The 21,147-nt window shown below is 43.8% G+C and overlaps 1 protein-coding gene across 5 annotated transcripts in view; it reads left to right on the top strand.

Annotated features, from left to right (window-relative positions):
• Positions 1–21,147, top strand: part of CARNS1 (carnosine synthase 1) — a 97,696-nt gene that overhangs the window by 46,287 nt on the left and 30,262 nt on the right. For all 5 annotated transcript variants that reach the window (XM_033919996.1, XM_033919997.1, XM_033919995.1 and 2 more), the window contains 3 exons: positions 1,323–1,412; positions 9,854–10,341; positions 17,098–17,305. In XM_033919996.1, coding sequence (XP_033775887.1) covers positions 1,323–1,412; positions 9,854–10,341; positions 17,098–17,305 — 786 coding nt within the window. The remainder of the gene's footprint in view (positions 1–1,322; positions 1,413–9,853; positions 10,342–17,097; positions 17,306–21,147) is intronic.

A 21,147-nucleotide genomic window follows, 5' to 3' on the forward strand; every position in this document is an offset into this window, starting at 1 on the left:
GTGGGCATGTCCCACTCAGAAAGGATTTCTGTTCCAGCTAATGCTGAAGTCAGTTACTTCATTTGTTTTATGCTTGTGGCTGTTTCTCTTCTAAGTAGCACATATCCCAGATACGTTAAATCAAGTCCATATATTTTTGGTAGTAATTTTTAAAAAATCTTAAATAATCTTCTTAAGAATCTGAAAACTGCGTATTTTGAGATGATGTTGGTAACAAATACCCAGGTGCATTAGATAGAGTGTGAGCCCGCCGGGACAGACAGGGAAAAGTGCTTGAGTACCTGAAGTAAACCTGTCTGAGCTCCCCTGGGAGAACGGTATAGAAAATTAAATAAATAAATACCTGGGAGAGAATTTTCCGGATCTGTTAGAAACTGCTCATTCACTGTGCCAGGGGAAAACATGCCCCGGAATTAGCCGCCAAAAACCTGGTAACTTTACAGCAGAAACTGAAGTGGCAGGTGTGCTACAGAGGGGTCAGGTTTCTATTGGATGGCCCGTATAAAAGAAAGCCGTTGCACGCTTCCTGTCTCCCTGCCTGAGCAGAGAGAAGTCTGGAAGCAAGCTCCCCTTTTTCAGAGTCTCTTGGGGGCTGTGACTGTGGTTAATACTCCAGAACCTGCTGTGTCCAGGAGAATTGGGCTCAGCTTGATCCATGCAGTGAATGAAACAAAGGAGACAGTGTCGAAGTAAGGTGGGGGGGAGGGGGTCTGGCCTAGGCACAGTCATGGTGGGGGCGCTTCTCTATGCCCCCCCCCCCCACTATTGCATGCGCATCCCTTCCCTTCCCCCATACCTCTGTAACGTTCCCAGTGCGAGCAGGAACCCCAACCGGCTGCCTGCGCCAGCGTTGGCTCTTCCTCCGATGTCACTTCCTGGACCTGCGCCCGGGAAGTGACATCAGAGGAAGAGCCGATGCTGGCGTGAGCAGAAGGTCGGGGTTGCTGCTTGCACCGGGAACGTTAAAGAGGTACGGGTGATAGGAAGGGGTGTGTGCAGGCGGCAGGAGGGGGCTGGGAAGTAGCGGATGGGGGTGGAGTATCTCTCACTCTCGCTACGCCACTGAAAGGAGAGATCAATGATGAAGTTAGATCTTAAAGCGGACTGGGGTTCTTCAAACTCCTAATCCCATGCAGAGCCCTGAGAGGTGACACAGGTGACAGTAGGGAGGAGCCAATGTAAAATTCAAATCCAAAACGCGGCCTACCAGTCTACCCTGTTAGCTTGGTCAACACTTCTACACTGCTAAGGGTATATCCTAGGTGCCAGCCATAGATGTTCAAACATGTACTGGTTAATCCAATCTGTTTTTCATTTTTCAGGTTTCACTTTGTCAGATGTCACAGTTTGCATCGTGGGGGCACCATCTTCTTTTCTGTCTGTGCTCTTAGAGGGAGGAAATCAGTGTCCTGGTGAGTGGATCAGTAAGGAGATTTATTATCATTAAAGTCTGTAACACCTAACTGCCGCTTTCTGCCTCAAAAGACAGTAGGTGACCCCCCTTCTCGTGACCGCAGCAAGCACCCTCGGCCGGGCTGAATGTACTGGAAGAGTGCTTCACTGAGAACGCCTCCGCCATTTTTCCGATCTGCCGACTATCCAGCTTTGTTTGAGCTCCCCGCTGTCACAAGTTCTCCTTCGCAGCAATCCTTTTCATTGGCTAGCCTCTTCTTCAATGAATTAATCTCTTTCCTAAATGCTTTGCTTCCTATTTCATCACCTCTCATGGTGTTTTCCAACCCTATACTGGAGGCCCCCCTAACCAATCTGGTTTTTGGGATTTCTAAAATGGATATGACATAGATTTGCATATTCATTGTCTCCAGTGTATGAAAATCTATATTGTGTATATCCGCTCTGGCCATCTTGGATGTGTCTTCAAGAGTGGGAAACACTGGCCATTCTTTCTTCTGCTCAGGGATTTTCCCCTTCATAGTATGCTTAAATTTTATGTTTATCTTATCTTAGAGAGCAAATAATATTACAGAGAAGGTCAAAAATGAAGACTAATAGTATGAAACAGCTTCCATATAAGGAAAAGCTTTAAAAAAGTTTAGAGATCTTTCACTTGGAAAAGAGACAATTGAGCGAGTATGATGGAGCCACATAATATCATGACAGGTTAAATACACAACTATTATTTACTCTGCCTTATAAGAACTAGAGACATCTGATAAAACCATCATATGGCTGGTTTAGGACAAACAAGAGAAAGATCGCCTTCAAAGAGTGCGGAATTAACCTGTGGAAATGTACTATCTCTGAACGTTGTAGAGACAAACAGTAAATCACCTTTAAAAAGAGATTAAGCAAATTTATGAAAGGCCGAAAAACCACAGGTTACTCTCGTATCACAGTCAGGAATATCATCCTGGGTTCAGTGCTTCCCTGAGCATCAAACTGGCTCACAATTAAATTGTTTAGGAGTGATATTATTGCTATCATGATATACAGAAAACTAGGACAAAGAAAGAGAGGGAAAGTCAACATAAATGTGTAGATTGAGGAGATTGAGAGGGGACATGATCGAAACATTCAAGATAATGAAGGGAATAGACTTAGTAGATAAAAACAAGTTCACCCTCTCCAAGGTAGGGAGAACAAGAGGGCATTCTCTAAAGTTAAAAGGGGATCGATTCCTAACAAACGTAAGGAAATTCTTCTTCACCCAGAGAGTGGTAGAAATTGGAGTGCTCTTCCGGAATCTGTTATAGGGGAAACACCCTCCAGGGACTCAAGACAAAGTAGATAAAGACAGGTTGTTCACCCTCTCCAAGGTAGAGAGAATGAGAGGGCACTCTCTAAAGTTGAAAGGGGATAGATTCCGTACAAACGTAAGGAAGTTCTTCTTCACCCAGAGAGTGGTGGAAAACTGGAACGCTCTTCCGGAGCCTGTTATAGGGGAAAACACCCTCCAGGGATTCAAGATGAAGTTAGACAAGCTCCTGCTGAACCAGAACATACGCAGGTAAGGCTAGACTCAGTTAGGGCACTGGTCTTTGACCTAAGGGCCGACGCGGGAGCGGACCTCTGGGCACAATGGACCACTGGTCTGACCCAGCAGCGGCAATTCTTATGTTGGCCACACAAAGAGGATCAGAAAGTACTGTTTATTAGGGACCTGACATGGTCCGTGTTTCAGCATGTTGCCTATGTCAGGGATGTACAAGGACACATATATTAAAAACATTTTAAAAAAATAATTACATTACATTACATTACATTAGGGATTTCTATTCCGCCATTACCTTGCGGTTCAAGGCGGATTACAAAAGGTTAATTTAAAAAAAACAGAGTTACAATGATTAGCTAGAGAGGTAAGTTGTAGATCTTATAAACATTTAGCGGGTTGTTGAGGGTGAGGTGGTTTGTAAGAGAGTTAATAGGTGGTCATAGTGGAGATTCTTTTGTTATTATTAGTGCAGTAATGGGTAGATCAAATGTCAGTTTTAGAGTTACTAAGAGGTCGTGGAGTTATTGCTGCTTCAGGAATTTCTTGAAAAGTGTGGTTTTTAGCTTCAGTTTTTATGTTTCCAAATACATTTCAGAATTCACTATTTTAAGAATTGGCCTATTTTCGATCCGATTTGGCCTATTAAGAATCCACTTGTATAGAAGGGAAAAAAAAATGAAAATAGGATTTCATCCCACATATTTAGGTAAAATCAAAATTATTACACTGGGGGGGGGGTATCTAATCTTTCACGGAAATTCACTATCACTACTAAAAAATTTGAACAACAATTTTTAGTAATTTATGTAAACTCTCCAGGGCTACCCTTCGATCGCCTTATGCTAGAGCCCTTTTTGGAAACTGCTGGCTCCTCTTTTCCCACAGAAGAAATCAGACCAGAATGTGCCTGATCACTATGTTCTGTTTCCAGACAGACAAATCAATGTGTTCCAGGGTCTTGGAATATCTGGCGTCCAGAACACCGAGAACAAATTGTTTCTTCTTGGAATCCCTCCAAACTCTCATTTCAGATAGTATAAGTGGGCACTTCAGCGGGGACCTGAAGGCACAGCCCATAGCTGTCCCTCAGCCGAAGACTCATACCATTACCCAAATGCAATTGCATTTCAGTCGCTGTGCACAATAGTGCTGGCCAATTCGGGGACAAGACCTTCGAATCGATTCAATTTGGCCTACTGAATTGATTTTTTTCAATTCAATTCAATTCACTTTTCCCGCCCAATAGGGCGTTTATTTCAAACATCCAGGTGGGTTTATTTTGTAGCCTCTTCAGCCTCCCCAGCCCCCCCTTTGCCCTCTCCAGCCCTATGCTCGCGCTGTAGTGTAAGCAAAATAAACAAAAAAGGCTTCTCCTCTCTCTGGGGAAGATTCATTCTCCAAAAACAGCACATACAAATGAGGTTCACGGAGCGGAGTGTAGGCTCGCTAAATTTACTTGAGATGAGTTGCTGGTGGTAGCGATCAGCACATGCGCAGAATATACCCACATTTAAAAAAAAAACAAACTATGTCTATGAGACAAACTTGTTTTTTTCTGTTACATAGAGCGTTGTGGACCCCTGTTCGATTGCAAAAATTAGATAGCTCTTTCTCTAATAGATGTTGGCACTGTCATCTAGAAGCAGGAACTTTAGATCATTTATTATTTTATTGCCCGTTTATTATAAATTTTTGGAAATCAATTTGGGGCCAAATTAATAGTTTATTAGATAACCCAGTAGCATTATCCTATGATACTGTGATATTTGGTATGGAAATGAGAGCAAAAAGTCAGATTTCTGCGAACAACAATAAATTATTACTTATAATAATAATGACTGGTGTTGCCATTCAACAAATTACATATAATTGGAAGGATTGGAGAAGATTAAATTATAATTTTTGGTGGAACTCTTTATGTCATATCTATAAGATGGAAAGATTTATTGCAATTCAGCGGGGATATTTCAGGAAATTTCAGGATGTGTGGAAATCGTTAACAAAATATTGTACGGATTAGTTCCCTTAAATTTATCAGTATAATAGTGAAGGGGGTGATATTTTATTATTACATAGTCTATAAAATAATAGAATATATGGTAGGGAGGGGTAGGAAGGGGGGAGGGATAAGAGTTTATGTAATGTACCAATGATAGTTTTTAAGTGATGTATTTATTGTTAATGTGATTGAACATATATAACACTTATTGTAATTTTGAAAATGAATAAAGAATTATAAAAAATAAAATAAAAAACAAACAAACCCAAATCAAAGATCAGCAGGAGAGATGCTCACTCTCCTGTCACGTCACACAACCTCCCAAAAAACCCTGGCAGCGGGAGAGATACCCACTCTCTCCCATCACATTGCACAACCTCCCAGCACCCACCCCTGGCAGCGGGAGAGGAGGGGCATTAAGCAACCTTGACCAATCAGAGCCATAGGCCCCTCCTCAGCGCATCCCAGGATACCCCAGGAAGGGGAAGGCCTACTATTTTCTAAGAGGCAGTCCTGCCAGCCAGAGCAGGTAGATGTCCTTCCGGCTGGACTTCTTGAATAAGGGAGGGAGAGGCAGGGAGGGGGCGTTGGGGGCATGGGGGGAGTTTTCAGGGGGTTGGGCAACAGTGGGACAGAGCGGGCATCTCTCCCTCTGCAGGGAAGAGGGGTTAGCTTTGTCGGATGATTGTAAGACACAGCAGGAGGGACCGCAACGAAGCCAATATGGAGGGATCCGCACCAAAAGGGGGCCCTTCCGCACGGTCTCCGCGCTCCTTCGGTGCCGAGTGCTTTTGCTTGCCAGCCTTCGGCACTTTGAGCACCACCGGTGGAACAGTAGGGGTCGGTACCTGGTCCTAGGAGATGGAGGAAGGCACCGGCGCCGAGGTCGAGGCCGAAACCGGCGTGAACGATGCCGGTTTCAGAAGACTCGAAACAGCCGGGGAGGCCAAGGGCTTCGCAGATGGAGTCGAAGCACCAGTCGATGTCGAAGCTGAAGGATCCAACGCAGCTTCCATCTTGAACATGGACTCCCACAGAAGACAGCGACGCTTAAACGCTCGCGCTGTCAGAGTGGAGCAAGGCCGGCACGATTTCGGAAAGTGATCCGGACCCAGACACTGGTCATAGGAAGATTGCATCAACTGAAGTCGAAGCTGGGACAGCGAAGCAACCACCTCCTCAAACTCAAAACGAGCCTGGGATTCGACGTCCAAATAGGTGGCAAAATGGAAATTATAATTTAGAATCTTCAATCTTTTTTATTTTAATTTGTGTGTGTGAGGAGGGTCTGAGCTGTCAAACCTTACTTTCCTAGGTATCAGAAAAGGGATTTAATAATGCTCTTGCTCACGCTCGAAGTTAACTCAGTATAGTATTCAGAGCAAAGTACACTGTATTAATACATTCCTCAGTTTATCTTAATTATCAATTGAATCAACTCAGCTGAAAAAAAAATCCTTCAAACTATATTAAACTAGCAGGGTTGGTATATCACAGTGCCTCTGTTACTCATATTATAGGATCTCGTATAACATTATGTTATTCCAGATCCCCATCCAGGGATCACAGCTCTAATCATGTATACACCACCCTGCCTACCTTATGTGAAAGAGTTAGACTGGTTTAACTCACAATTATGACTCTTAAGTCCTTGTTTCCTCACATTTGCCAAATCTAAACTCCTTATTCGGATCTTTTCCAGATAAGCCCCGCCACTAATGGAAAAAATGGACGCGCCGAAAGTTAAGCCCCGCCACCTTTTCCCAGCGCATGCAACCTTAACCAGTGAAGATGGAAACTGTGGACCATTTTTTTAAGGGCTCCGACGGGGGGGGGGGGGGCATGGGGGGGAACCCCCCCCCACTTTACTTTCTACAGATTGCGCCTCTTTTTTACTTTTTTTTTTTGGGTGGCGGGGGTTAACTTTTTGGCGGGGCTTATCTGGAAAAGATCCCCTTATTCTCTCCTTATAACATCAAATTCAAAATCAATGTATTCAACAAAAAAACAAAGTAATATCGAATGTTGGCAACACTTATCTTTAAAGGTTGACTTAGAGGGGATATAATAGAGACTTACAAAATCATGAAGGGCATAGAGAAAGTGGAGAGGGACAGATTCTTCAAACTGTCGACAACTACAAGAATGAGAGGGCATTCTGAAAAATTAAAAGGGGACAGATTCAGAACCAATGCTAGGAAGTTCTTCTTCACCCAAGGGTGGTGGACACCTGGAACGCCAGAGGGAGTGATAAGACAGGGTACGGTATTGGAGTTCAAGAAGGGATTGGACAATTTTCTGAAGGAAAAGGGGATAGAAGAGTATATATAGAAAGCTAGTATACAGGTCCTGGACCTGATGGGCCGCCGCGTGAGCGGACTGCTAGGCATGATGGACCTCAGGTCTGACCCAGCAGAGGCACGGCTTATGTTCTTATGTTCGCTCTATCAGCCACTCCTCTCTGTCTTTCACCATTCAGTTTTCTTACCAGGTTGATTTCTTTCCTTTAAACCTCACCCAGTCTCCCTAAAACGTTTAGGGAAAAGGTTTCAAGGCGAACACTCGAGGAATCAACCAAATTTCAGAACAACGTAATACAGACTTCACTCATTATCATAGCTCCCTCCCAGGTGACTCTCACCGGCAACAGCAGCATCTGGAATGTTTACCCTGGTTGCCAGGGCAACCAGCAGGTACAATGCAAGTGCATGGCTGCACAGAATACATTTTTTCACCCCTGTACACTAAGTTGGACATTGTGGGAAAACATCCAGAAGTCCAGTAGAGAAAATGCCCATTCTCAAAACAGCCAGACACCTATCTTTTATTTTTGAGAATGACCCATGTAGACGTTTTGGGCCTTAGCATATCTATCTTTTTTGGCAATTCTCAAATAAAAAATGTCCACATGAAAAATGCACAAAAGCAAATTTTTCAGGCGTACCCAACTACCTTGTCTGAAAGGCTTCCCATCAGCTGATCATGGCAGGGAAATCCCAATCAGCCGAACCAGTTTTGTGGAGTCCTGCCGGCTCAGCTGATCGTGGATTCTCCTGCCAGGATCAGCTGAATCAGCAGGGAGATAAAAAAATGTGTCTCTCCCTCCCTCCCTCCCTCACACCCATCAATCCCCTACACCCTTCCCCCTGACATGCCCCGACATCTCCCCACATCCCCTGACAACCCCCCTGACAATTGGCAGGAGGGAAGCCCACTCCCTCTTGCCTATAGAGCTGCTGGTTCAGAATGACGGGCCTCCCCCTCCCAATGCATCTTGGGAGGGGCCTATACATGCAAACTTATAAATGATTTATTGGCTGTACTCACATAATGTCCGGTTAAAGCTACTGACCTGGCTATTAGTAGCAGTACCCAGATATGTCCTGGCACTGAATTTATGGTTCTATTATATAAACACTGATGCCACTGGCTCAATATAGACCCAAATATGTATAACTGCAGCAAAGTTAATATGGATATAGATTTATTTACTTATTTAATTTGATGTTTCCCCTATCCTTCTAGTAAAGCCCAGAACAAGTTATACAGAAACATGCATAATGAATAAAAACAAATAAAATCAAGAATAAGACAAACAAAAGCTCAGAACTCAGTTAAAGAACAGTGTTTTGGCAGCTTTCCTGAGAGCTGAGGCAAGCACAAGCAGCAGGCTGGAGATGCTGCTTGCTGCTTCTGGTGAAGATTTTAAAAGGTACCGGGGGAGGCACACATGGCAGGGAAGGAATAGAAGGGTGGTCATGGCAGGGAAGAGTGAGGGGGCAAACAGCTCGGCGATGCCGGGCACCTCCTTCTCTTGCTACGCTGCTGTGTGAGAGGGCACGTTTACGTACATGAAGATAGGGTTACCAGACGGCCGGGGAAACCCAGACATGCCCTCTTTTTAGAAGACTACCCGGGTGCCCGGGCTTTCCAAAACCCAGTTTTGGAAAGCCCCGTGCTCCGGCCGGACTGGAGGAGGAGCAAGGCGGGGCCGGGGGAGGCATAATGGGGCGGGGCCATGTGTCTGGGTTTCTATTTGGAAAATCTGGTAACCCTATGTGAGGATGGATATAAATGCTGAATCACATGCATAAATCTAGGAGGCTACAAAAGGGAGGTGAGTATAAGCTGATGAAGCTGGACTGTAGTGGTCATCTGACCTTTCGTTCTTTCTGTCTGTTTCTCGCCCACCCTCCCCCCTTCACCTCCTCAAGAGCCGGGAGCACCTTTCCATTACGTCAGTGTTATTGACTGGGGATGGCAATCGGGCATTGCTTAAGGCCACAACTTTTGCTCCTAAGATAAACAGGCCGAGCATTTGACAGCTGTAAGAAATTCCTCACCCTCAAATATTTGTTCAGAGCCCAGTCAAAGGAGAAGCATGCTGACTGCGTATATATGCATGTGTATTCTACATGTGTGTAAATAAATACACGCCGAGAGCACGGACTGCCACTAACCGAAGACAGTTGGGAAACTCAACGTTAAGAGTGCAGAGGCACTTTGATTTACTGAATCTATAACCATCCCAAATCCAAGACTGGCTCCAGCTAATCGCACGAAACTAGGCTGTGATTCATTGCAGGGTAGCAGCTGTTTTAGGATTTACTGGAAAAGTCATACTGGTGATAGCATCTGAAGAATCCAGGGTTTCTCTGGAGCAATGTGGTTATTGCACCCTTGACGAAATGATAAATTTTAAAAAATATTATTATCTTTCTTTGTGGTTTTCCTTCTCTCTTTTTCCGCTTTCTGCCTATTTTCATCTACAATTGTCTCTTAATCTTCTTCTCACTTTACCCCATCACTATTTCTTTGTGTTATTCTGTCTCACTGACATTGTTTCTCATCCTATGTTGGTTTCTCTCTTTCTCCCTCTCTCCTTTTTCCTTTTCTTTCAGGATACATATTGCTGTGTCTTTCCTCCACCTGGTTCTCCAAGGTTCCCTCCAATTCCCACCAGAGTGAATATACTCTTCTTGTCAACAAGGCCATAACATTTGATCATGGAGGTAAAACCTATCTGGACGAGTTTGAGCCACCACGTTGGGTGACTTACTTCACTGGATCCTTTGGTCGGTATGAGGAGGAGTGGCAGGCAGCCACTGAGTTGGGAAGGGGCCTGGAGTGTCCCACTGGTAACACCATTGAGCTCACCCGCTTGCTGGAGGACAAGCTCCTAACACGGCTCCTGCTGGATCAACACGGTTTGGGTGTGCCTGCCACCTTGGCATTAACCTACAAGAAACTAATGCCCCCCCTGTGCACCACAGCCGGTGAGAGCATTGTAAAGATAGTGGAGCTGAGCAAGAAGGAGGGGCAGGAGAACCTCATCCAGGAGGAAATCAGTCAGTTCCTGCAGTGCAGCCTGATGGCATACACAAACCAGGTAATGATAGAACTGTAGCCCCCAAGACTATATGAGACATTCAAAATGCATTAGTGAACTAGGAAAAAATGGAAGTCTTATTGGCTGCTGGTGATCACATGAATGATTATTGACTAGCAAATATACTAAATGCCCTAAAATGTCCTTCAATAATAAGAACATAAGAATAGCCTTACTGAGTCAGACCAATGGTCCATCAAGTTCAGTAGCCCATTCTTACGGTGGCCAATCCAGGTCATTTGTACCTGGCCAAAACCCAAAGAGTAGCAACATTCCAACATCTCAAAGAATATCAAGATTCCAGAACCCCAATGAGAGCAACATTCCACAGCTGAGATTGTGATGTCATAATGCCTCAGTCCACAGTGCCTCAGAGCCAACCTCATCAGTGATGTAACAGTGGCTTAATTGTCCTATACTTGGCTCACATGGTCCATCAAGCCCAGTAGCCCATTCTCACGATGGCCAATCCAGGTCCTTAGTACCAGGCCAAACCCAAGGAGTAGCAATATTCCATGCTACCGATCCAGGGCAAACATGTCCCCAAATGTCCTTGCTTTAACAATGAACTCAAGTATTCTTACTTCGTATGTAGTGCAACACTGACTTTAGTTCATTGAGACCAATGGCATAGTAAGGAGGAGCGGGGGGGCTGTACACCCCAGGTGTCATGTTGATGGGGGCAACGGCATCCCTCCTCCTTTCCGCCCCCCCCTCGCCGGGTGTCATGCATGGGAACTGATGTCAGATGGAGAGCCGACAGGGTTGCGAGGAGCACATTGAAGGTGTTGCTCGTGGCGATGAACAACTAGAGGTACGGGGGAAGGAGGTGCGCGCGGGGCAGGAGGGATCGAGGAAGGAGCGGGGGATGGAGGCAGGGGAGGGGTGCCACAGCCCCAGGCGCCTCTCAGCCGGTGGCAAGTCAAATGCGTGCAGACATTTGCGCCCTGGACAAACGTGCGCGAGACAATCACACACAAAACGAATGCACGCATGACAAATGTGCATGAGACAATCACGCTCAAGATAAATGAGCGTGAGACAATCGCGTGCAGGACAAAAATAGCGCTAGACAATCAAGCACAAGACAATCACGTGCGATATAAATGGTGTATGCACGTCAGAAATGTACGCATGACGTACGCACGTCCTACGTTTACACACTAAAGAACATGTTGCAACGTTACCCTGGGTCACATGGGTGCATTTTCGTTACTATGGTTACGTACGCTCTTTTTATACGTGCTGAGAACAGCACGCCCTTCTTTCTCTGCATGACTTTGTCTGTTACAGGTACTGGTCTTGGTGAGTGGGATCTCGCTAGAACTTTGTCTGTAGCAGGTCTGCGCCCATTCCCATGCGTTTCTCCTGCACGTAAAATTCCTGCGCGTTTTTGGTCTAGCGCGATGTAGACTTGCGCGTGTTTGTCCTCGTGCGTCTGTCTTGCACCTTATACAGCTGTGCGCAAATGTCCTAGGTGCAAGTGTCTGCGTATATTTGACTACGCGCATTTCTCTCAGCCTCACCGCGCCACTGATTGAGACCACATAATACAACATGCAGGGTCTTTATCACGAAGTACCTCTAATTGCTTCTGAAAGTATTATGAAAAATCACAAATCAAGCATTGTGATTTGTCAGACAGCATTATATTACTGTGTCAATATTAGTCATACCTTATTTGACATTGACACTGACCGTAAGCAAGGCGGCTTTGGCAACAGTGCTGGTTCCGTCTAGAACAGCTGAACAACTGGTAGAGTCAGGACAGACTGGAGAGAGCTATTTTGGGGGACCCTTTTACTAAACTGTTTTACGTGTTAATGCACACATAAAGGATTAGTTTATATATATACTAGTATTTTAGCCCGTTACATTAACGGGTGCTAGAATATATGTCTGTCTGTCTTTATTTCTGTCTCTCTCTTCCTCCCGCTGTCTTTCTTTCTGTCTCTCTCTATCCCTGGCCCCTTTGTCGGTCTGTCTTTCTGTGTATCTCCCTGCCGCTGTGTCTTTCTTCTTTTCTTTCTGTCTCCCTTCCTCTCTCTGTCTGTCTGTCTGTCCAAAGCAGCATTCCCTCCCCCTCCATTTCTCTCCCCCCACATCACTTCCCTGTGCAGCAGCATTAGCTTTTCCTCTACCCCCCTTTCCCTTCCCGCGGTCCCGACTATGAACCTGGCGATTCCAGCGTGTGCGGCACTCTTCACACGCTGCTTCGGGTCCTTCTACTGCCTTGATTTACTCTGGCACGTCCCTGATGACATCATCAGAGACGCGGCAGAGCAAATCAGGGCAGTAGAAGGGCCCGAAGCAGCGTGTGAAGACTGCTGCACACGCTGGAATCGCCAGGTTCGTAGTCGGGTCCACGGGAAGGGAAGGGAAGGGTGGGGCGGCAAAGGACTTGGGTCCCGGGCAGCAGGGTCATCGCAAGAGCCGGTTCGGAAAGTTGCTGGACTCCTCTCGGCTCCGTTTTTCAGTTCGTCCCGGGGGGTGGAAGCAGAAGGCGCTCTTTGTGCCCCAGTCCCGGCTTGTGGAGGCGATCGTCAGCTGGCTGGGAGCAGGCTTGTGGAGGCAATCGTCGGCTGGTGGCGTGCACCGCACATGCGCACTCTCGCCTAGCGTGACAGATCATATCTTAGGGAACACGGGGCGAGAGTGCGCATGCGCGGCTAGCATTTTATTATTATAGATATATTGCCTAAAAAAAACCTGGAAAGAAACAGAAAGAAAGGTGGAGCAGTATTCTATAAAAGGCGCTCAAAATTATGTCCAAAAATCAAATGACGGAAAAGTACCGATATCTAAACAAAAATCAGAATGACATCACTAAGGGGTCCTTTTACAAAGGCGCGCTAAGCATCTTAGTGCGCGTTAAATAAATGCTAATGCGTACGTAGACTATGACGGGTGCATGAGCATTTAGCGCACGCTAAGACGCTTAGTGCGCCTTTATAAAAGAGGGGATAAGATAGCTACAGTCTAGAAAAATATTTTATACATTTACCACAGTGAGGAAAAAGAGACCTCAAATGCCCTAGTGCCCAAAAGTTTCAAAAGACATGTTAAATGGGGCTGTGAATCTTTATCATTGGTCTTAAAAAAAAAAAAAACACAACTCACTGAATTGATCTTACAAACATTGCTTCTTTCCCTTTTTTTTTTTTTTTTTTTCTTTCTTTTACAAAAAAACCCACTTCCTTCCTTTTTCTTCTTCTTTTTTTCTGTAATACAAGAATTCACCTGCTGTGTGCCAAATTAGAGAATACAAAAATTCAAAAATATCACTCCAAAACAAAAGCACCACACAAGCCAAGAAAGCTAGCTTACTACTACCGAAAGGATGTGCTGAGGATCGAGTCGGTTCAGCGAATGGCCACCAGGATGGTCTTGGGGCTCAAGGATCTCATGTATGAAGAAAGATTTAAAAAATTGCGGCTGTACTCACTTGAGGAAAGAAGAGAACGGGGAGATATGATTGAAACATATAAGTACATCACAGGACGCATCGAGTCCGAAGATGATATCTTCTGGCTCATGGGACCCTCGACCACCAGAGGGCATCCGCTGAAAATCAGGGGAGGGAAGTTTCATGGCGACTCCAGGAAGTACTTCTTCACCGAAAGAGTAGTGGATCATTGGAACAGACTCCCACTCCAGGTGATAAAGGCCAGCAGCGTGACGGATTTTAAGAGAAAATGGGATACTCACGTGGGATCTTTAAGGGAGTAAATTCAGGGGAGGGGATACTTGGAATGGGCAGACTTGGTGGGCTATAGCCCTTTTCTGCTGCTTGTTTCTATGTTTCTACTTAAGCGAAAGAAAAGCCTCAGACAAACAGAAAGGTGTACTCATACTCTTCTACCCAAGCATCATAGGCAAAAAACTTTCACATAAGTTTAAAGTTAGCAGGTAGGAGCAAAAAAATAGCCGAGAATGATTAATGGTTAAAACCACTGAACACAAACAGGCCAGGCCAACGATTGTTTCGTGGCCAGTAACCACTGCTTCAGGGCCTTAGCACCAAATCCAGGCTATCAGTACGCAGATCCTAACCCCTTAGTGATGTCATTATGATTTTTGTTTAGATGTCAGTACTTTTCCATCCTTTGATTTTTGGACAAAATTTTGAGTGCCTGTTGAAAGCAGCAGTTAGGATCTGCGTATAGATAGCCTGGATTTGGTGCTAAGGCCCTGAAGCAGTGGCTACCGGCCTCGAAACGATCGTCGGCCTGGCCTGTTTGTAATTTTAGACGGCGTGAAAAATCGATCCACTTGTACCCGTTCTACTCCACTCACGATTTTGTAGACTTCAATCATATCTCCCCTCAGCCTTCTTTTTTCCAAGCTACCGTCGGGAATAAAGTTCACGTGTTCCTTCAGCTATATTCTTTGCTGCCCCTGTTTTGAATATTGTTTGGCCCATGACCTGCTGTGTGATTCCAATCAGTACGAATTAACTGGTTAAGGATGGCAAAGTAAAAAAAAAAGAAGATAGAAACACATGTATTTGGCACACAACATGCAAACTTCTTGTATTAAAGAAAAAAAAAAAAGGAAGGAAGTGGTTTTTGCAAAAGGGAAAAAAAGGAAATAAGCAATTTTTGTAAGAGGTTTTTTTTTTCAAGACCAATGATAAAATTCACAGCCCCGTTTAACCTGTCTTTTGAAATGTTTGGGCACTAGTGCATTTGAGGCCTTTTTTCCTCTTTGTGGTAAATTTATAAAATGTTTTTCTAGACGATATCTCGGCACATGGGCTCGCTGTGCCGCTGGGACGTGCGCGCATCTGAGAAGCTGGAAGCTGTGCCGTCTGTAGTTTCACTACCAGCAGGGCCTCCCGAGGCGGACAGGTTTCAGGACAGATGTCAGACTAACAATGTACCACCCGTCTGGGCAGCAGCAGATGGGCAGAGTTGGAGGCAGAGGATTGCGCTTGACGCGACAAGTGGCGACAACATTGAATCTATGCTGCGCAGACGAAAGGCCTGGCAACCTACTTCTGTATTCTGCCCTGAAAACTTGATGGTGTTCATCGAGTCGCTAGGACTTAAGCACGAGTCAATGGCACCTGAGAATAACAGATTGATCCTACTGTTTATGAAGAACCTCCTTACAATTCTGCCTTTAATTCTTAATTATTTTATTAATTTTTCAAATGACATACCAAGTAATCACTTGTACAGAAAGTAAGTTAGTAAAGATATGACCTATATCCAATATAAATCATATTCAATCCAAATAAAAAACTAAATACAGGAAAATTCTTTCAACCAACTCAAGTCTAATCTAATCTAATCCTTAGGTTTGTATACCGCATCATCTCCACGTTCGTAGAGCTCGACGCGGTTTACAGTAGGAGAAATAGGAAGGAACTACAACAGAGGGTTAGAGGTAGAAGTGTGAAGAAAATTTAGAGGACTTGGGATGCCAAGATATAAGAGTTTCCTTGATTCCTAAGTCCTCAAAATGTGGATCCAAGATTACATTAAAGCGAGCAAAAGAAATTATTATTAGAAGATAATATACAGACAAAACTGAGAAATGGGCAGATATATGATTATGGAGCTGTTGATTTCTCTTTATCCAGTCGAGACATAGCCAGAAAAGCTGTTAACTGTTGTGGTTCAAAGAAAACATATTTGAGTGAACGGTAGCAAATAATACACTTGCAAGGATGTCTCAAGTAAAATGTTGCTCCCAGTGAAGTGACTCCAGATTTCAACAACAAAAATTCTCTACGTCACTTTTGAGTTTCTGCAGCTGCCTTTAATAGAGGGTATGCACAAGGGCTGGGACTGGATAGTATCCCAGCACCCCTCCTCTATAACCAGGATGCTAGCTAAATTCAACACATCAGGCACTCTTCACTCCAGAAACGTTCTGTGGTTTGTAATCTTGGTTTCATAAAAATACAGGACTGAAAATCCCAAAACATTAAAAGAGTATTTGAAATGTAAAAGTCTGCATATCTATAATTCACACATTACATACGGCATGCAATGTCACCCTGCAGGAGCTCAAACTTATCAGATCCTGGAATGTAAGTGGAGACGGGTCTGACTCATAGAACAGCCGAGAAGATTAGGTGCTTAAGACTGTAGACAGCAATAGAAAGTCACTGAGATGTCCTGCAAAAAATAATCATATTTACATGGTAGGCTGTGGTCACCACAGCCCATAGAAACAGATATGGTACATACTAACACACCCATAAGGAACGCATCGAGCTGTTTGACCTTTTCTGTCATCTAGGCTTGAAGCACTCCTTTGCTAGCTCAAGATTACTTGAGAATGTTCTTAATGGCAAGGGGTTATCTAGCAGTTGATTAATGCTATGTTTTGGTTTTTTTTATTTTTTCAAGATGGTGTCCAATTAGGATGTGGGCTACATTGCCTCCATCTTTTATTTTAGTTTTTTTAAAAATTCTATTTTTCACCTGCTTTATTTTTTTTACTTTGTTTTCTTTGTTATAGTTTTAATTTTTTGATAGTAATTTATTAACTTACTAAGTTGACCGTTATAGAACCTCAGTTAAATGGTTGGTTGCCTCGAATTGTTTGATCTTTTTACTGAGGCCCTTTCTACCTGTCTCTGTTAACGCGACAATGCAGCCGCCCTAAGACAATGCAATTTTACGTAACTTGTAATCTGCTTAGCCGTAAGTGGAATAGATATGCTAAAAAAAATAAAGAAAGAAATCTCAGATGTATTGTTTGGACACAGGGCTTGCTCTGAGAGCTTCCTCTTTTTTGCAGGTGGTAGTGAAGCCAGCTGGCTGGCGCTGGAGCAGAAGGATACAGAAGGTTTTCATTCATCCCAAACTAGATTCCAGTGCCATCTTCCAGGCTGTGGTGTCGTTGTTAGATGAGTTGGAGGAAGAAGAAAGCATCTTAGTTGAAGCCTTCTGTCCCACTATACAGCCTATGAAAACCCTACCACCGGAGTCTCCCATCGCTTTTGAACGTAAGGGAAATATCGGCTGGGGCTCTTTCCCTCTAGACCACATAACGCATTTGGTGTCAGACAAAAATGTATTTCCAACACATTGGTTTCATAGCAACAGAATATCATGACATGTGACTGTTCTAATCTGTGTTTCATGTCAAAGCCCAGGTGTGGCAAAGAGAGAAAAAGTTGCTTCCCAGGCTTCAATGGAAGTGGATGATCGTGTCAGACTGCAGTACCCTTAGTGTTCTTCCATTTTGGCATTCGTGCCACGGGGTTGGTACTACAGTGGCCATAGCTCAGTGGAGGGGCCATTCTCAATATGACGTTTAAGTCCGAGTTGAAACATTTGCTGAAAACGTCTCATGATTCGTCTAGCTCATAGCCATCATCAAATCAGAAAAAAAATGTCTACATTTCTGGTTCAATTATGGCTTTGAGCTAGACATTTTCATGCTCAACACACATCCATCTGTAAGTATAATTTTAAATAAATAAATAAAGTCCCAGGGAAAAATGTAGAAAATCAGGCCATCGGGGTGTCTGTCTGGCAGCATTTCTAGTAAACCGGCCCGCACAGACATCTCGGAAGTGCAGAAGGACAGCATAGTGGTCAGTGCAGTGGACTTCACATAAAGGGACCCAGGTGCCAATCCCACCTAAACCACTTCATATTTTATGGTGAGCCCTCCAGGAACAGAGAAGATCTTGCAGGTCACTTATATATTTAGGTACAAGGCGTATTTCTGTGTTCTCCTACTACTACTCATCATTTCTATATCGCTGTTTGACGTACGCAGTGCTGTGCATTAAAACATTCAGGAGACAGTCCCTGTTCAGTAGAGCTTACAATCTAATCAAACAGGACACGTAGAGGGTTAGGGAGTTTCTCAGTGTAACCCCCTCCTTCTCAGACTGAGATAAAAAGTATCCCGCTTGAAATAAGATTTTGTTTTGTAGTCGTGAATACCGAGGGTTAAACTGATACCTTTCCCCAGGAGAAGGAGTGAATTACATTTAAAAAATAATAATGAATGTAATAATAAAATGTAAAGTAACCTGGAAATAAAAAAAATGTTAATTAAGCCATAAACTACATAGATATAAAGAAGCACTAAGGATTCAAAATCTAAAATAGAAATAAAATGTAATAAATAAATGTTGTACATCAAATCTAGACAATGAAATTCTACTTCCCCTCTGTACAGTTCTTCTTTTTCCCCATATTTGGGTATTTGAGGCTTTCTGTCCTTTCTGTGTAGGGGTACCACATTGGCACAGACTCTGTCTTCCTGAAACCAACCTACTACTCTAACTCTAACTCAAACCCAAACCAAATCAATAAGAAAAACCCTATCCTAAATCTAATAACACCACAGTTGCCTAAAATACTTTCTAAGCTAGGAAAAAACAGATAATTGATGTTCCCTATACTATTTCCCTCCCCAAACATTTCCTATATATAATCACAAAACTTCCTCTAAATCAGGGGTGTCCAATGTCGGTCCTCGAGGGCCGCAGTCCAGTCGGATTTTCAGGATTTCCCCAATGAATATACATGAGGTCTATTTGCATGCACTGCTTTCATTGTATGCTAATAGATCTCATGCATATTCATTGGGGAAATCCTGAAAACCCGACTGGATTGCGGCCCTTGAGGATCGACATTGGACACCCCTGCTCTAAATATTTCATGCATATAAATCTTTTCCCCAAATCCCAAAAATCTTTATAGAAATTATTCCCAGAAAAAGATTTCCGAGGCAGTTTCACAACTTTGCTTCACAACATTCCACAGAAATCTGTCACAGGAACATCTCATTAACTTCTCCAGAAACCAGCACCACAGACTAATTACACAGAGACTGAAAATTTCTCCAGAAATCAGGTTTCAAAAGCAGTTCACAACCTCTATCAACATTTCATAGGAATCTCATAAAATCTTCTCCAAAACTCAGCACCACAGATTTGTCACTCAGAGAATCTCTCAAAACACTTCCCAGAAGATTCTCAAACACTATTTCTAGCATCACATAGTTTCACAGATAAAACAATTCTTCACATCAGCCAGAAAGAAATGTTTTCACCCTTGGATAAATACCAGAATCTATATATATCAAACCTCAACTTCAACCAAAATCTCCAATTCCTATTGAAAATTCAATAAAACCAGCTATAATTACCTTCTCACAAGGTCCAGAAACCAAACTACCTGCACACAGATCCAAGTCACCCTCCCAACTGTCAAGACAGCTGATGCTGATCTCTGCACTAGGACAGCGAACCTATTTTCTCATGAATTAAATCATTTCCCTTTCCTATTGTAGTACTTCTCTTATTTGTATTCTTTTTTTTTTTTTAAATTGTAGTTCTCCCATTTTTTCCCCCAATATTTTCATGTTACTAGTATGTTTGTAATGTTTGTTCATGTTTATGATCTAAAATGTTTGTTTTCCAGCTATTTTTAATTATTATGTACAACGCTTTGTACCTTTGGATAAGCGTTTAATCAAAATTTGAATAAACTATGAAACTATGAATACCAAAACTGCACCAATACAAAAGACACACAAACCAAACCTCTCAAAATAGGGAAAAAAAACCCACAGTTCTTACATTCCAGATCCTCTCTGCTTCAAAAACCCTTCAAAAATCTTCTTTAAACCCTGTTTTTCACACTCAAGTAACTTTTAAACTTTTAACCCTGGTTGCATCAGGCATGGGTAATATACAAGTTAGAGGGGGTTAGGAGTTGGGACGGAGCTTGATGTACTGACTCAGGCAGTCTGTTCCAGGCATATGGCGCAGCAAGGGAGAAGGACCGAAATCTGGAGTTTGCAGTAGAGGAGACGGGTGCAGATGAGAGAGACTTGCCCGATGAATGGAGTTCCGGGGAAAATTGCAGGGAGAGATAAGAGAGGAAAGATATTGAGGAGCTGCGGAGTGAATGCATTTGTAATTCAATAGGAGGAGTTTGAACTGTATGTGGAATTGCCTTGGGAGCCGATGAAGTGACTTGAGGAGAGGGGTGATGTGGGCATGGCAACTCTGGCAGGATATAAGTTGTGCGGCAGAATTTTGAACATATTGAAGGGGAGAGAGATGGTTACGTGGAAGGCCTGGGAGAAGCAAGTTGCAGTGGTCTAGGCGAGGAGTGATAAGGGTGTGGATAAGGGCTTTGGTAGTGTGCTCAGAGAGGAAGGGTCAGGTTTCGGAGATATTATAGAGAAAGAGACAAACAAGTTTTGGTGGTCCGTTGAATTTGTGCAGAGAGAGAAAGAGGGGTCAAAGATGACCCTGAGGTTGTGAGCTGGCAAGACAAGTAGGATGCAAGTGTTATCCACTGAGATAGCGAGTGGAGGGGGGGGGAAGGAGAAGTAGATTTAGGTGGAAGAATAAGTTGCTCAGTCTTGGTCATGTTCAGCTTTAAGTAGCGGCGTGACATCCAGACAGCGATATCGGACAGGCAGGCTGAGACTCGGGTCTGGATTCCTGTAGAGATTGCTGGTGTAGAGAGGTAGATCTGGGAGTCATTTACATAGAGGTGAAATTGAGGAGGATTTCAGAGCACCAAGGGAATGAGTATAGATGAGGAAAAGAAGAGGTCCCAGGACAGAGTCCTGGAGTACTCTGAATGTTAGTGGGAGAGCAGCGGAGGAGGATTCACCCACGAATACACTAAAAGTGCAATATGAGAGATAAGAAGAGAACCAAGAAAGAACAGAGCCCTGAAATCCAAGTCTGACCATGTCTCCCCACTCCTAGCCAAACTTTACTGGCTCCCAGTGATTTCCAGAATTCATTTCAAATGCTCCTGCCTGGCTTTTAAGATCATTCACAGCATCCTTCCTCCCTTAATC

Source organism: Geotrypetes seraphini, chromosome 14 (genome assembly GCF_902459505.1).
Source record: "Geotrypetes seraphini chromosome 14, aGeoSer1.1, whole genome shotgun sequence".
Lineage (NCBI taxonomy): Eukaryota > Metazoa > Chordata > Amphibia > Gymnophiona > Dermophiidae > Geotrypetes > Geotrypetes seraphini.